Source organism: Erpetoichthys calabaricus, chromosome 4 (assembly GCF_900747795.2).
Source record: "Erpetoichthys calabaricus chromosome 4, fErpCal1.3, whole genome shotgun sequence".
In the NCBI taxonomy this organism is placed as follows: Eukaryota; Metazoa; Chordata; class Cladistia; order Polypteriformes; family Polypteridae; genus Erpetoichthys; species Erpetoichthys calabaricus.
In genome coordinates this window covers 63,371,372-63,388,931 of record NC_041397.2, presented here as the reverse complement: position 1 = coordinate 63,388,931, position 17,560 = coordinate 63,371,372, and the positions used below count along the sequence as shown (strand labels likewise).

At 36.1% G+C, this 17,560-nt stretch overlaps 1 protein-coding gene across 1 annotated transcript in view; it reads left to right on the top strand.

Moving 5' to 3' along the window:
* Positions 1-16,400, top strand: part of kpnb3 (karyopherin (importin) beta 3) — a 110,813-nt gene extending 94,413 nt beyond the window's left edge. Inside the window, exons 19-26 of the mRNA XM_028799540.2 lie at positions 496-668; positions 1,465-1,576; positions 1,656-1,711; positions 1,990-2,112; positions 3,807-4,026; positions 4,210-4,438; positions 13,005-13,146; positions 15,703-16,400. Coding sequence (XP_028655373.1) covers positions 496-668; positions 1,465-1,576; positions 1,656-1,711; positions 1,990-2,112; positions 3,807-4,026; positions 4,210-4,438; positions 13,005-13,146; positions 15,703-15,789 — 1,142 coding nt within the window. The 3' untranslated portion in view covers positions 15,790-16,400. The remainder of the gene's footprint in view (positions 1-495; positions 669-1,464; positions 1,577-1,655; positions 1,712-1,989; positions 2,113-3,806; positions 4,027-4,209; positions 4,439-13,004; positions 13,147-15,702) is intronic.
* The last annotated feature ends 1,160 nt before the right edge of the window (positions 16,401-17,560 follow it).

Genomic DNA, 17,560 nt, shown 5'->3' with positions numbered 1-17,560 from the left:
AGATGTTTTGTTTTCCAGGATATATCTAAAATTTGTATTGATTTTTAGTGTACTATATTCATATATTTTTTATTTTTTATTTTAATTTAACTTAATTTAACTTTCAATTCTTATAACACAATTTTGCATTCTTCATGGCTGCATCTTGTTCTTTTAACTTATACTCACATGGGCTTGGATCTAAATATCAAATTTGCTTTAAAATATTTTATAGTACTTTAATTCACCTAAAAAATCTCTCCTTGTATTAAGACTTTTAGATATAATATGTGCCAAATACATCACTTCTTTTATTGTAAGTATGTTACTATTCTTGATGAAAGGACAATTTTAAGGGATTTTGAAGGCAATTTAAAATGTAACTGGTAATGAATTATTAATGTGTTTTTTTAAACATTTTATTTCATTGGCTACACTTGATAAATGCTGATTTTATAATGACTTTGGTTTTAATCATGCTAGCCATACAATGTAAAAATTTCTTAACCATCATACGTGTCCGTGTGGCAGCTGCAGAGTCCATGCCCCTTCTGTTAGAATGTGCAAGGGTTCGAGGACCAGAATACTTGACACAGATGTGGCATTTCATGTGTGATGCACTTATCAAGGCAATTGGAACAGAACCCGACTCGGATGTCCTGTCAGAAATTATGCACTCATTTGCTAAGGTATATATTGCAAACATTTTGTCTTGGTTTGATTCCTTTAAAGTCCATGTAATACCAGTACCAGTCTTCTGGATTTTAGATAAAGTAACATCCAGATGATTTAACCAGGAGTGTAAAATTATACTTTTGAGGGCAGCATTGTCCTTCAGAATCAATAACTAGAACACTTACTGGCAATTAACGTACTGAATGCAAACACAAAGGGTTTTTTTTGTTGTTGTTTCTGCAGTGTTACAGGAGTCTAAAGTCAGTCAGCATACACACACAGTTTTGTTTAAATGCTTTTAATAGCTTTTGTTTTGCTAGACCTACTGTATTTTGTCTCCTATGATTTTATTTAATGTATTTTCTGCAGTAAGTAGGTGCATACAGCTTTGTGTCCCCATTTTAAATTGTACAAATCTAATATTGACATTACTAGCTGAGTCTAACGCATTTTTGAAGGTTATCACGTTTATAATTTTATATTTAAGCCACTGAAAGAACAAAGATGTACTGCAAGTTGAAGATTTACCACAAGCCAAGTCATACATTTTTTTCAGCTATCAGTAATTTTTCATTTAAAATTCCTCTGCTCTACAAATGGACACACATATGAAGAACACAAAATTTAGTGGCTTGCCAATGGCAGTTGATTTTTGTTTACTTCTGCTTTTTATGTTGTTCAAATCTAGTTTGTGTTTGGACAGCATATGAATGGTTATAAAATGTTAAAGGCTCTTAAACCATATTCTGTCTTTAAAACGGACACTGTTTCATTCAATGATTGACTGTCTTCCTCTCATTTTCTAAATAGTGTATTGAGCTTATGGGAGATGGTTGCCTTAACACTGAGCATTTTGAGGAACTAGGTGGAATTCTTAAGGCAAAGCTTGAAGAGCACTTTAAAAATCAGGAGCTGAGGCAAGGTATTCAAAATACATGGATGTGTTTAATAAATTCTTCAACAAATATTTTAATTATATTAATTATTATATTTTTTTTCAGTTAAGCGACAAGATGAAGATTATGATGAAGAAGTTGAAGAATCATTACAAGATGAGGCAAGATGTTTTTCCCCTTCTTTGCTATTTAAATTAAGTGTGGAAAAAGATTAGTCTGATGAGATGGTGGTATGTTTAAAGTTTGTGTAATGAAAGAGAAGAATGAATGAGCCTAATGGTGGTACTCTTATGTATGCACGCTGGGACTGACTAAAAACTTCCATTTTCTGATTATTTTTCATTTAAACGACTCAATATCGTTTCTTAAAGTCTCAAAATTGATCTTTTGTACAGACTGCTTAACTTCATCACAGTGAGGTTTCTTTTTTCATTTCTAGGATGATAATGATGTATACATATTGACAAAAGTCTCTGATATATTACATTCAGTGTTCAGTAGTTACAAAGAAAAGGTCTTGCCTTGGTTTGAACAACTCCTTCAACTGATTGTTAACCTTATTGTAAGTATTTTATTGCACCATTTTATCTAACTAAAAATGTTTTGCTTTCACACAGAATTTTTATTATAATGTATATAGTTAAGCCTGTTTTGAGGCGACTATTATGCTTTGTTTAACAATTTCACCAGTTTGTTTTGGAATATGTCTCCCCACCACTATTGTACAAGTAGTCAAAAAATATATATTTTCTTCATCTTAAAATGTAAGTTTTCAAAGTTAAATTTCATTTGAACAATGTAAAAATTCTTATAATAGCATTGTACTATAAATCACAGCATAATAAAGTGCTTCGAAAGGTTCATGTGTTATGCAATAGTGGTCCAGAAGATTATCATTTGTATCTGCAGTGAAAAACTAATACTTTGTCACAAAAGACAATATGCTTTAAAAATAATTGCTAGGTTAAAAAATGTGTATTATATACATATATATGGTTCTTTAGATGGCTAAATGGCTTGAATTGTAGGTTTTATTGTTTATGTGGAACAAGTCTCTGCACTGATTCAATTTTGTCTCCAGAAGTTCTATTACAATCATGTGTAGCTTTTCACAAGTTATAAATTTCATTTACTCATGTTAATGAAAAGTTGCTTTCTTTTGTTATGAACATATAAGTGGTCTAGCAAAAACATGTAAGGCCTCTATTCAGGAGGGCTAAGATCGGGAAAAGTCTTATCTGTTGTCATAGCATGCACTTGATTCACAGTCACATTTGTAGCCTTTAACAAGTTGGTAACTTAAATTGATCACATATTAAGAATAAGTCAACCACTTCTAGTCACTTGCCGATTATAATACAACTTATTTTTGCATAGTGCTATTCACTGAGTACAGCCACAGAGCACTGTGAACAAATTCTCAGTTAAAATACAAGTATACATTATGCTAATTACTAAATACAGAATTAGTACACACAGATATAGATTTGTTAACACACAAGAAAAAGTAAAAATCGATTAGCATAAATTGGAACCAACAATATCGGCCCATTAATTAATTGATTTAATAATATTAATATGGTCATTTGACAGCAGATGAGATTAAAATTGTAAAAGAGTAAGACAAAGTTTGGCACATGCTTGGCTAATTTTTTAGTGGAGTATATGCCGGGTTGTCCAATCTGATGAGAGAATCTTTCCATCTGATGATCCCAATGTTTATATAACTTTTCCATATACAGGAAAACAGTAGTACCTACTGCTAAATTAAGATACAGAACCTGAATAGAAGAGGCATAGTAATAGTTTATAAACACTGAATTGCTTATTTCTTTATAAATGTCTAACGGACAGAGAAGTAGTATGTACAGAAATTGGGCACTTCTAGTTCAGAGTATGATAGACTAAAGTAGTGAATCTTCAGCCTGGATTTAAAAGCTGAGACTGCAGGGGCATCTCTTATATTACCTGGCAGACCATTCCACAACTTTGTGGGGGTGGGGGCACGTAACTAAAGGCCCAACTTTCAACTGTTATTTTATTAATCTTTTGAATCTTAAGTAAGCCAGCACCTTGGCTATTTTAAATGACATGCAATGCAAGTATCAACTTCTACATTGCATGCTTATTCAATAAAACATGAATGCTTATTCAATAAAACATATGGCAATTCCATTTTTAAAGTTAAAAAAAATATGAAATGGTTGTTTTTTAATACCACTGTTACCTGTTTAAAAACTTGTTTTCTACTTATAGTGTCCTCATAGACCTTGGCCTGACAGACAATGGGGTCTATGCATATTTGATGATGTAATTGAGCACTGCAGTCCAGCTTCTTTTAAGTATGCTGAGTATTTCCTGCGCCCCATGTTGCAGTCATTGTGTGATAGCAGCCCAGAAGTCAGGCAAGCAGCTGCATATGGTATTGGTGTCATGGCACAGAATGGTGGGGAAAACTACAGACCATTTTGTACAGGTACGCTAGTGTAAAGAATATTGTATTTGCTTACAGGCTTTGGTTCTGCTATCCAATGTGATAATCAGATATTCTGTTTATTTTTTTTAAGATAAATTTAAATTATATGTAGCTTTCCGTGGAATTAATTCCATGGGTTTTTAATGAGTCTTAATAGTTTTTCCTAATTTGCTTACATTACAGAAGCTATTCCACTGATGGTAGGAGTGATCCAGGCTGCAGATTCCAAAGACAAAGCAAATATTAATGCCACAGAAAACTGCATTTCTGCAGTGGGAAAGGTGATGAAATTCAGGCCAGAGTGTGTAAACGTGAATGAAGTCCTGCCGCACTGGCTGTCATGGCTGCCTTTAAAAGAAGACAAGGAAGAAGCAGTCCATACCTTCAATTTTCTGTGTGACCTTATTGAAAGGTTTGAGCTTTTATTTGTTGACTTCAAAGAGTAAGGTCACTAGAAATTATTTGCATCTTGTTAAAGATATTATCCCCATTGTATTTTTGAGGCACTGTCTGATGTGATTTATTCAAAGCACCAGTATTGTTGAAGGCACATATTAATTCCAGTTCCCTAGGCCCTATTTCGTATTGCTTCAATCCCTAACATGTGAAAGAATCTTCATCCCAGCTGTATGTGTTTATGCACATGGGAAAAGACTAAAATACTGGATAGATGAAAATTTAAGGTTAAATTCCATACAAATATTAGGCTTTATTTTTGTATACAGGACTAGAAATACATGGAACAAATCTACTACCTTTACAACCACTACATTTCTACTCAATATTTTGGAAACATTGGGTGAAACAGAAATTAGATGTGTTTAGTTTTAGAAACACCATTTGATCTCTTATTTCTTAAATAGTTATAAATAAACACATCAGAAACATCTTTTTTTATATTATTAAAGCCTATGTTTATTTAGAGAAAGTAGTACTTTAGTGTGCCGGTTTTTCTGAGGGGAAAAAAATTCTAAATTATATATATACTAGCCAACCCGCGGCGTACCATACGCCGCATAATCAGGCCGCTTTTTTAATGATTTTTAAGCACAGGGAAAAAATTAACATTTGAAAAATCCGGAGGAGAGGGGAAGGACGCCCATTACGCCCCATCCGTCATGCTAGTCTGCTGATTTCTCGTTCAGTAACCTGTGAGTAGTGATGGGCGGGGTGAAGCATCGCGAAGCATCAACACATTTGAAGCAATTGTGTTGGAAATCGTATCGAAGCTTCGAAGCATTTGACACTCACCTCTCTCGTGACACCTCCTGACCATTTTCATTAACGTTACAGAAACTTAAGATACACTTCAATGACGTCTGTTAAAAGTCGTATTGCTTTTATTTTTTCGTAGCTACAGACTGACAACAAAGAGAAGGGTTCGTCAGCAGCTTCTAGTGTCTGATGTCTAAAAAATATAAATATAACTAACGCCGACAGGCAGAATGCACTATACGATAGCAAGAGTTAAACAAAATAAGACGCCTCACCTCATGCACGTATCGCGTCATCACGCCTCTTACGTAATCACGTGAACTAAAAACAAGGAAGAGATTTACAGCACGAGTCACACGCGGGAAGGTAAATGACGTTAATTTTTGACTGTCTTTTAATACTGTGTAAGCATACATATTAACACGTGCAATTAAACGTGTGCATTTACGGGGTGATTTCTCAGGCTTAAAAGCTCACCTTTTATCAAACGCGGGAACAAAGGTAACCGACGTTGTTCACTGTCTTTTAATACTGTGTAACCATACATATTAACACATGTCCAATTAAACGTGTGCATTTACGGGGTGATTTCTCAGGCTTAAAAGCTCGCCTTTTACTAAAAAGGTAAATGCAAAACTATTTTCAATCAGTTTATTGAAACGCTCCCGTTAAGGATTGCAATAACATATTCGCGAGATAAAAGAACGAAGTAGGAGGAAATGGAGGAACAGCCGCAAACAGCGAAGAGCAAAAAATTTATTAAACAATTGAGAACGGAGCGAGTTAAGCATACAAGCATGTTCATAAGGGAAACAAAGCACGGTGTAAAACGTAAGTTTAAATTAAGTTTATAGAAACGCTCCCGCTGCGGATTGCAATAACATATTCGCGAGATAAAAGTTTAATGAGAAGACACGAGGTATAAACGAACCACACGCCGTGGCGCAACGTTAGGGGCAACAGTTTCAACCATTCTATGATCTGCTTCTCGCAACTGAAAGACGGCACATGGCGGATGTTAGCCGACTTGCTGACCGCAACGTTAGGGGCTTCAAGTATGGCGCTGACGCAACATCTCAGTGCCAACACTTTGCAGACTGTACTTAAAAGACACGCCCTCCTCACTGGACAGTTAAAAACACCAATCAAACTAACGATGACATCAAGTATTACCCAATCAAAAGTAGGAAAGGAGGCACCTTCATAAAATGCGTGTGGGATGATTTGCATGAGACGCTGCTTTAAAAAAAAAAATGATAAAAAAAATACGGGATAAATCCCGTCCAGTATTGATTCAAAACGGGACGCGCAATTTCATTCTCAAACGCGGCACGATTCCGTATTTTAAAGGACGGGTGGCAACCTATCTATCTATCTAACCCTACAGTGCCAGGTAACCACCCATACAATCACATTGTGATTCAGACTAGGAATGCAATGAATGTAATTACCCTGATCTACATACAAGGCGAAAGTCTTGCAACATTCAAAGATGATGGTTTGGGATAAGTACACCATACAACATAAAAGAGCTTATGAAGCCTTGAACCGAAAAAAGCAAGATCTCAGAGATCGTAAAAAAAAAAAAAAAAGGAGGTAATGTCGTTTTACTCGCTGTAGATTTTACTCAAACATTACCAGTTATTCCACGAGGGAGACCAGCAGATGAACTCAACGTGTGTTTAAAATCCAGGCTTCTCCCACGGTCGGTTATATGTCGCGTGTTCTCGGGTAGGTACACCAAAAAATGTATACATTTAAGCATGTAATGGGCAAAGAAAAAATGAGGTATACCCGAAGGCACTGCAGTAGTACTCAATGTAACTTTACTTCTTAAATGTTAATGTTTTACTGTTTAATAATTTATACGCTTCTTATATATTGTTCAAATTCTTTTATGAAAATACCAGTGACAGCGCAATGCACGATAACATGGAGTGAATACACCATACGCATCTGCCCACAGCCGCCCTGGTGTGCGCAGATAGGAGTTGATTCTAAAATAAAATGAACATAAAAAGAGTAATACATTCATCACCCATAAAGCGGATAGCAGACGTGACGTATTATATGTGTACCACATTTCAAGTCAATACATGAAACGGTTTGCAAGCTACATGTGATTTAAAATCCTGGACAGACCAACGAAAAGCCACGGTAGCAAATTATTGAAGAAGATTTTACTGTTTAATAATTTATATTTATATGAAATGTGCTTCTTATATATTACTTCATATTCTCATATGATAATGATGTTAATATTGTTTATATTGTGTGTGTATATGTATGTATGTATGTGTATATATATATATATATATATATATATATATATATATATATATATATATATATATATATATATATATATATATATAAAAAATATATGTGTATATGTATATATAATATATCTGTATGTGTGTGTATATGTGTGTGTATATGTGTATATGTATATATATATATGACAGCAACACTCATAACAATGACAACACAATTACATTCACAATCATGTTACGTTATTTTTAAAATGTTTCCTTTACTTTTTCATAACCTCTTTAACACACTACTTCTCCACTGCGAAGCGCGGGTATTTTGCTAGTTAGTATTATAATTAACCCTGATCTTTTCTTGAGATCACATTTAATAGCCTTAAATGTTTTCTTTGGTCTGTCTTAATTAAAACGGAGTAGACAGAAAATAAAGGTTTATCCCTGTACTTTGCCATGATGTAGGTAAGCACATTTGAGAAAGAAAATGTGAAATCCTTAAATCACAGATGTCATTATTCGATCAAGTATTAAAATCTGCAGTGCTTCGAAAGCTCGACACAGTGTCGAAACCTTAGTATCGAGCGGCCCATCACTACCTGTGAGTCACGTAGAGTTTTCATTGTTGTTTGCGATTCTGGCCGCTTTTCGCGTACTGAGTTGTTCCGGAGTCACAGTTGAGAAAGTTTTTTAATGTCTTTTAAGCACAGGGGAAAAAATGAACATGTGGCCCGGTGCATTCTTTAACTGCCTTGTGGCGCTGTAGTAGTATGGCTGCTTTGCAGTAAGGAGACAGTGGAAGATTGTGGGTTCGCTTCCTGGTTCCTCCCTGTGTGGATAGCAAATTATCCACGACAAACAAACTGTTTTACACGCTGCAAACCAATCCGCGCGGCTTTTTCAATGTTTTTTAAGCAGAGGGAAAAAAATGAACATTTGGAAAATCCGTAACGCTGCTTTCAGTAAGTACAATGCACACGCGTTTAATTTGTCAGCCACTTTTTGCCAGCTGTCTTTTCTGGTTTGGGCCGCTTTTGCAGTGTTACCTCTTGTGTATATTATATCTTGAAATCCTTCGAGTTGCTAATTAACTAACTAACACCCACCCACTCAGCTTGTGTAAAAAAAAAAATGCACCCGTTCTTTCATCATTTTGTTGCAGCCTATCAAAGACTTGCTGATCATGTTTTGTAGACTCAATATATATTGGCTTTTCAATCAGCGGGAGGGCGCGCATTCATCTCGGATTATTACATCCTGACTAATCTGCTACATGGCTGCGTTTGAAAAACCGACTTATCCTGGATGAGTTTCACCAGCATTAATGATTAGGAATCTGGTTGGAACAAAACCCTGCAGCCACAGGTGTTCACCAGGACTGAGGGAATAGGGAAAAGGTGGAGGCTTTCAAAGGGGAAGACAGGAAGTGAGATCAAAGAGGTCGGGCTCATGAAGGTCTTCTGTCATTGGTGCGAGCCCGGATGTGACATCACAGGGGCCGGAGCCGGCAAGGTCTCCTTCCATTGGCTCGGTCCCAGAAGTGACGTCAAGAGGACCAGGTGGGAACTCCCGTGAATGGTCTGCAGGAAAGGGAGAAAAAGAGTCAGTGCACTCTGCCACATCCTGGTATGACTCGGAACTGCCCTTACTCAAGCCCTTTAGCTGCCTCCCATGCGCACGTGTGTGACAATCTCCTTACATGCTTGTTTTTGTTCTTTGGAACTTAGATCATGATGATGATTTGAATCATTGAATTTAATCAAAGTACAACACCCAAATTGGAGAGGCCACTAAAAATATGGAAATACTAGATCATTTTTGCTGCAAAATAGGATTTTATGTTGCGTGCCCAGCTCTTGGCAGCATGAACACAATGTGGTATTGCCTGGTCCCAGGAGATCTGAAATAGCAAAGTAGTTACAAAAACTGTTAAGCTGTAGTTTGAGGGAATGGTAAAGAGGGCTGAAGCTAAATATAGAAACCATTAAGAAAATGGCACCAATGATAGTTAAGCCACAGGTGAACTTATTCTTCCAGAAAAATAAGACCTGTTCAAGTGTCCTGCTTGCAACCACATTCAAATATCCATTTGATCATACTGAGGCAAGGTGTAGGGAAAATTTTAAGTATAAAGACAGCAGGAAAGTTATTACGTCTGACATTGTTTCAGTAATGATGCTGAAATCCTTTTGCTGTTCAATTTGTTCAGTTTTTAAACAGATACTGTTCTTGGAGATAAGCGAGTAATCTTATCCCAATTCACTGGTCTGATATATTTGTTAGATGTGGAAAGAGAATCTACAAATCCAATCCTGCTACAGCTGCCAGAGGACGGAATATTCAAATGATTTAATTATAAGACATCCGGTCCACTACTTTGCTTTCATAAAGACTTTGGGTAGTTAGTTATTTCGTAAACATCTGGAAATCCTGTGATAGAGGTGCTAACTCTTCATTAATTTGGAATAATTGCTTTAGAATAGCTCTATTTCCAATTGAGCAAATATGTTATGCTGTGTTGAGGAGTTGTTCAGGCAGTGCACAAATCTGGAGATGGTGGAGTTCTAAAATGTATTCATCCAATTCGCATTTCATATACAATGGGGAGTGTCTTGCTTCGAATCCAAACCAAATACAAAGACCTTTCCAAATTAAGGAATTAGGCTGCAGCTATCAACTATTTTATTAAAGGTTAATTAGCTGATTTATTTTAAATCAAGAATTTAAAAAAAAAAAAAAAAAAAGCAATTTAACCACAAAGACAAAAGAAGTACTCTGCAAAGGAAGTTTTCCCTGTTGTTGATTGCTGAGATTCTGCATCGTTGGGATCAGCCATAAGAAATAGAAATTGATAGTGCTTCCAAGTTGTCTGCAAGCGTGAACGAGAGAGGCATCACCATTACTCCCATTCATTTTACAAGTCATGAAGGACTGATTTCTTACCAGAATGTGAAGTTGAAGTAACTCTACACTTCTGATGACTTTGCTTGAGCTCTCCACCTTATTTACATCCTCCATCTCCACCATATCTGAAAATGTGATAAGTTCATTTTGGTCAATGAAGTAATGTACGTAATCTGTAACTAGGTGACTGATTGCTAAAATTTGTTGGCTACAATTTTCATCATCTGCTATCAGTGACATCCGTTGTTTCATCCCTACTGAGGAGTAATCATTGCTAGAAGAAATATTGTTGCAACATTCCCTATTATCTGCAGTTGGCATCATTAAGTGTATTCTGTGATTGGTATTTGGTAGATTTTACATTCAGTGTTTCTTTCAGTTCAGTTTGTGGTTATTATTGTTTTGTAAATTGTTTATTTTATAGTGTAATCTTTTTCCTCCAGTAATTGATACGAGATATGGTATTTGTGTATTTATCCATTTTAATACAGAACAGTTGTTGCAGATATTACAGCATCCATATATTGAGGCAACAAGCTTGTGATCAGTAATGTACTGTCTTTTTGCTTGATCTTTTATTGGATTTTATGCACAGGGTTATTGTATGAGATACTTAATACATCATTTTTGCAAAGCATGAAAGTTTTGGTAATATAGAACCTTCCCACAGCTCTAATAATCTATAGCAGACCTCTTTATAACTTGAAAACTTTGGCTGGCTTTCATTTATTTGGTACTCTATGCATTAAAAGTCAGTTTTTTTTAAAGGTTGTTGTATTGTGGCATTTCATAATGTATAATGCAAAAAATTAAACAGTCTCTTAAGATATTAGTGGCAATAATAGATTTATAAGTATTTATATTTAAGTTTAATACTGTCATGAGCCAATTTACAGCCAACTGAGCTGAGGCCATTCACACCTGGTTGAGTAACATAGGAAAACAATAGGCTGGTAATGTTCCAGAAATTGCCAAAACCAGCTGTTGCAGACCACAAAGGCCCACATGCCCTATCTCTCTCTCTCTCTCTCTCTCTCTCTCTCTCTATCTATCTCTATCTCCCTCTCTCACGTAATAGCAGTAGTGCTACTAGCCATAGAATGATACACTCTGCCTAGAATAAGCAAGAGCAGTGTTGGTGAAGCAGTGGCAGTTTCATGGCTGCCTTCCGGTGCTGATGCTGCCTTCAACAAATAGACACAAACTATGTTAAAAAAATAAATGAACATCATTCTCCTCAGAGTTCCAACCTTCAGAGTGTCAATTGGCCACATCAAGCAGTATTTTTCTAAAGTCGCATTTCACACAGCTGCCATATCTTTTTACTTTCTCACATATGAAGTATATGGAAAGTATTGGAATCCTCCAAAAATTCCATTTCGAGATTTTGATGAATCTCGTTTTAGACCTCCCCGAGTCTGAAAATACCATTTTTGATATTGTGTGTGTGTGTGTGTGTGTAAACACGATAACTTTTTAATGTGCTTTCACTTCGGTCAACCAAATTTTGCATAGAAGTATCAAGTACAAAACGTAGATTTCTATGAACTTTTGGGCTATTTCTACTAACCGGAAGTGGTACTTTGCAGTTGCATGAATAATAAGTAGTCTGATTTATTCAACTTTTATAATAATTATTCAAAATATTATTAATTTGATTTGTTTTGTTTTTGATGGTTCTTTAATGTACATAATTATAAAAATTATCATTGTCTTGCGGTTTACTCCTCAAATATCCGTCCCCATATCTGAGTATACGAGGAAGTCTAGGGGAGACTACTCTTTACAATAATTAAAAATCTTTAGTTATGAGTCCCTTTGAAATAATGTTTTCTAACACTTAAAGAACTCTTTAGATGTTGCTTCATGCGGCTAATTCTTATACATCTACCCTGTAACACCTTCCCTTACACTGACTAGGTGTATAACTACTGAGACTTAAAGATCAGTTTGTCCTACTTTGTACAAGAAGTTAAAGTATCCATATCAGTCGCCCAAAGCAGACCCACAGAACAATGACAGGTATACTTTGTGATCAATTTATGGCCAGTTTGACTTATGGGCAAATGGCCAGTCACAAACTGAGCCGTAAGCCAGTCACCTGGCTGTATACAGTTCTACTAATTCAACACCCAAAAAAGAATGGAGAATAATGTGAAAGGTACACAGAGTATATCCTCTTCTCCTTGTGTTATCTTCTTAAGATGTACTCAAAAGTTGAAATAGTAAATTCAATATACTATAAAATCTGTGCTGCAGTAAGCAGTTGCATAATGCATTTTGTAGAGAAGGTTTTTTTTTACCACTTGGGAACAAGTTGCTTTATGCTCTGGATGTGAATTAAGGCAAAATAATATTATACTATGTTCCCAGCACCTTATCACAAGTGGAAATGTTATTAATAACAAATTTAAGCATATCTGTAATATTTTAGTTTGTGACCTTGCTGTTTTCCTATTGTGGTCAAACCTAGCAGACTTGGATGGTACTTTAATTCCAGGAACTGTTTGTTTATTTCTGTATAATCCAATGTATATTTATTAATGGCCTTTCTTTCTCTTCCTGCACCCCCCCCCCCCCCCTTCTTCATTATAGTAATAATCCTGTTGTCCTTGGACCTGAAAATGCCAATATCCCTAAAATATTTGTTATAATTGCTGATGGTTTTATCAATGAATCTTTCAAATACGAAGATGGTTGTTGCAAAAGACTAGCCAACGTTGTCCGTCAGGTGCAGGTATGCAGTTTTCTCTTGTTTTGGTAGTCGATGCTTTTCAGTATGAAATGATGTATCTTTTGTCCCTGTGTATGTCATCTCTGTGTTTATAAAAGCTGCTTGATCCAGTTTTGAACTGTAATTTGTCATGAGTCCACCCTAGCAGGATGGGGGTTAGGTGAGAATCAAGCCTAGACAAGCCACTAGCCTGTCACAAAGCACACACTCCTGCCCTTGCTTATATCAGACCAATTTTTCAAGTTAACAGTAGTTTTGTTATTTGTGAGGAAAGCCAAAGCAGCTTGGTGAATACCCACATAAACACTGGCAGAATGCTCAAACTTCACATAGCGAACAACCACTCCCAGGTTTCAAAGAGACAGCATCTCTAAACAATGTAAAACAATTCACCTGCATTCCCAATGTAAATATTGCTGGAAATAAGTTATATTTTAAATCTTGAAACTGGTAACAACACTTAAAGACTACAAGTACAGAACAAATGAATTCCTGAACACATTACATAAAAATTAGGGTGAAAATTAACAGAAGCAAAGTAGTCCTGTCTGCTAGTGATGCAGAAATCAATCACCCTGAGATCAAAATTGTCCCGTTTTTGCTTGTTGTTGTAAAATCAACAGTTGTCTCGTAATGGCAGATTGGGCTGCCAGATTTGTGAGGTAGAGTATGCTAAGCTGAGAGCATGGACAGTATCAGCAGAGCACAATAAGTAGAAACTGCTGATGAAAATATCTGCTGTTTGGAAATATTTTAAAGTGCCTGAAAGTGGCAGGATAACCATCTGTAAAGTTTACAATGAAAAAATCAGTTGTCGTGGATTTACAGCAAATTCGTTTGGCACGACTAATTTGATTAGACACTTGTGTGTGATTACATCACTCAGCTGATCACTCTGACTTTCAACAATGTAGTGGAAGCAGGAACCAAATCTGTTGCAGACACTGGTAATGATACTGTTTGAAAAGAAGCAGAAATATGACCAGAGAGAGAGAAGTCAAAGTATATTACTAATTAAAATCAGAATTTCTGGGATCCTGTGATTTAATTCAGCACTTGGATGCACAATATAATCGGCCAAGCAATGTATTTTTTCAGATGTAGTGTTCCCAGAGATGTACACTTCCTTGTCATCTCTTATATAAACAGCCCTGAGAGGTACTAGAACCTTTTAAGTGCTCGAAGTGACATGTGGAGCTCTGGTGCGAGTATCGTTATTGTCTTTAATGGATTTTCAGCTGCATTTAGAGTGGTGTTTTCTCCACAACCCATAAAAATGGTCCGAAGTGTTTTTTCAGTATGGAATAATGAAGGCTTTTATAGAAAAAAAAATTCCCCATACTTTACAAAAAAGAAGAAAAAAAATTCCAAATATCTAGTGTTTGTACAGCAGCTACAAAGTTTGAACACTGCAATGTCCTATCGGTCAGTTTATCCTACTACAGGGGTAGGCAACGTCGGTCCTGGAGAGCCACAGTATGTGCAGGTTTTTGTTCCAACCCAGTTCCTTAACGAGAACTCAATTATTGCTGATGAAGCACATATTGCTTAAGTGACATTTTGATGCTTCATTTTAGTGGTCTCGCTTGTTACGGTTCTCCAACCTTAATTGCTTATTTCAATCTTAAACTGCTGCATTCAGTGTTTTAATTGCTCCTTATTAGCAATAAGATGTAAAAGACAAAGCAGCCAGCAGTTCTCCAGCTAGCTTTTTTCCAGTTACATCTGTGTGTGTTCATCATGCACTGATTTAATATAACACTAATAGAAAAATGTGACAGACTGAAAATGATCTGTTTTAGGCTTCAAATCATTTGGATGATATCCTTGGAAAGGAAAAAAAATCTACGATATAAAAGCCTTACATTGCACAGACTAACAAGCCATAAAATTAAATAAGGTCTGAGATTGGCAATGATTGGTTTCTAATTAAGCAATTGGGTTGGAATGAAAACCTGTAGCCACTGCGGCTCACCAGGACTGACGTTGCCTACCCCTGTCCTACTATATACTTTAGTGAATTTTACTTTCCATTTGGGTACTTTTATTTGTTCACAACACGTAAAAACATCGTAACAGTCATCTGTGCTAAAAACTTGGGGTCACCAATACTGCAAGTTAAGACGGTCAGTCAATATAAAGTTGGCTTGGGGTGATACCTAAGAAGGGTTGTCAGAATCTGGTCAAAATTATACCAGATGACTTAGATGTTTAGATTACATTCTTTTTGAAGTTCCTGGCTGTAAAATTGCTCTTTTAATTTATGAGCTTCTTGTGATGCATTAGTGATACTGCATGTGCCAGAACAACATGGCTGGCTGATAGACATTCTTCCTTAGCTCACCTGTTTAAGATCAATTTTCTGTTTGGTTGCAGGTAGAAAGTAAGTTTGCAACAAATACTCAACTCAAACAGTAAATTCAATATTTTGCGAATGTGTAAAAATTTAACAATGTTTGTGTTTTATTTCCTTAAATGTATTGAAATAGTCTGTGCTTTTGTGGGGGGGGGGGGGGGTACATATTTTTGTCCACCTTCATTATTCTTTTTTTCCTGCAGGTTTCTGGGGGCCTTTGGACACAATGCATATCACAGTTGAATGAAGCACAACAAAAAGCGGTACAGGATCTGCTTAGCAATTCTTGAAGGGCTTTAAAGTTACCTGAAATAGCATAATTTAGCTCTTGGTAATCTTCCTTTTTGAGCATCCTGAAAAATATAATAATAAAAAAACAATCTGTAGTGCTTGGATCACTTTTGCAGAGCACAGATCGCATCAACAGACAGCTCAGTGGTGTAGGCCATTTGTGTAAATGAATTCCTGTCAGTTGTGGACTGCCTGCAAAGCTATCCTACAGCACTGGGACTTAGAATATTTTTCTATCAGAATGCCACACCTTTCAAAGGCAAAAGGGAAAAATGTTAGACATAATGACTTTCTCATACTTCATATCTAGGTGTGTTATTACATCATTTTTCTTCATCTAGTGTTAACCATACCTTTAAGAAAATATGACATTTTTGTCAGAAGATTAAATCTTCCTCTCCTATGTGCCACTGTCAACTATGGATTAAAACCAGTCCAGGGCTCAATCTGTGACAATAATGTTGGTAATCAGCTGTAAAATCAGAATAAATATTAAGACATAATGTGGAAAGTTGCTGCTTTTCAATTATAAGTAGCCCAGTGTCAATGTGCTTGGCATGTTTTTCAAGTACCTCATTCACTCCTGGTTAATAAACAATGATGGAAAACATTGATTTTTTTTTTCCTTATTGTCTTCTTGTGTGATATACGTATATAGTAAAATGTTTGATTTTTGCTTATATGACTTTCATGAAAATATAATTTGAATTACTTCTTTTGCCTTATATCAAATACATGCAGTTGAAACAAATCAAACAATGGTACCAGGGTGGCTCAGAGATGCATGAAAACTTGCTTTGGCTGGCTGTGTGGATGCAAGTCTACATAACAATACAAGTTCGATAGATGAGGGAAGACCATGCAGGCCATCAGGTTTGTTTAGGTAGCTAATAGCCAAGCGTTCCCACCATCCCATCCAGATACCCTTTTAGATGCTGAGATTTCTGCTTCAATTACTGTACATGACACAGTAGCAACCCTTTATGTGAAGGAAGACATTGAGGCCTTCTTAAGTACATTTTCCCTTAACAATAACATATGTCCTAGAGTACTCTCTTTACCTGGAGGATTTCAGCTTGATTAATTTTTGCTGATGCTTTTTACAGTTTAATAAGTGGATAACGTCTGTGTGCATCCTTCCCTGCACCATGCTTAATAAGGTTTTGCTTTTACTTCCTGGAGAAGGTGCTAATGGCTTTTATACATGATTTCTAGAACTGTGGGGGTTTTTTTGGGTGTGTGGTGGGGTGACCAGAATTGCCCACACAACTCCAGATGTAGATCACTCACACATTGATCAGTTTTACAATTGAACCCAAAGTTGTATTTGCTCTTTTTCTTTGCCACTTAAATGCTGTATCAGTTATCGCATTTCTGTGTCAGACAATTTTAGGAATTTCCTAACTCTGTCAGAAGCAGTGTTAATATATCAATCAGAAAAGTATTGGTCCAAGCACAGGTTCTTGCTGGACTACAGCCCATGTGGAGCATTGGTCTCTTATCTCTACTGTGTTTCCTTGCAAATTAACCAGTTTGAAACCTTGTATTGATACCAATTGCTTTTAATTTCAGAATTTTTGTTGCAGAACAATGGCCAAAAGCTTTTTATAAGTTAAAGTAAAGGGTGTATACTTTGATCCAGAGCTGCAGTCTTTATAGACTGGTTTTGCCGAGTCTCTCTCGTGAATCCATGCTGACTTGTTTGATGTTTATTTTCTTACACATACTGTAGTTTCCTCATTTATTTTTGTGCTTCCATAATTTTGTACC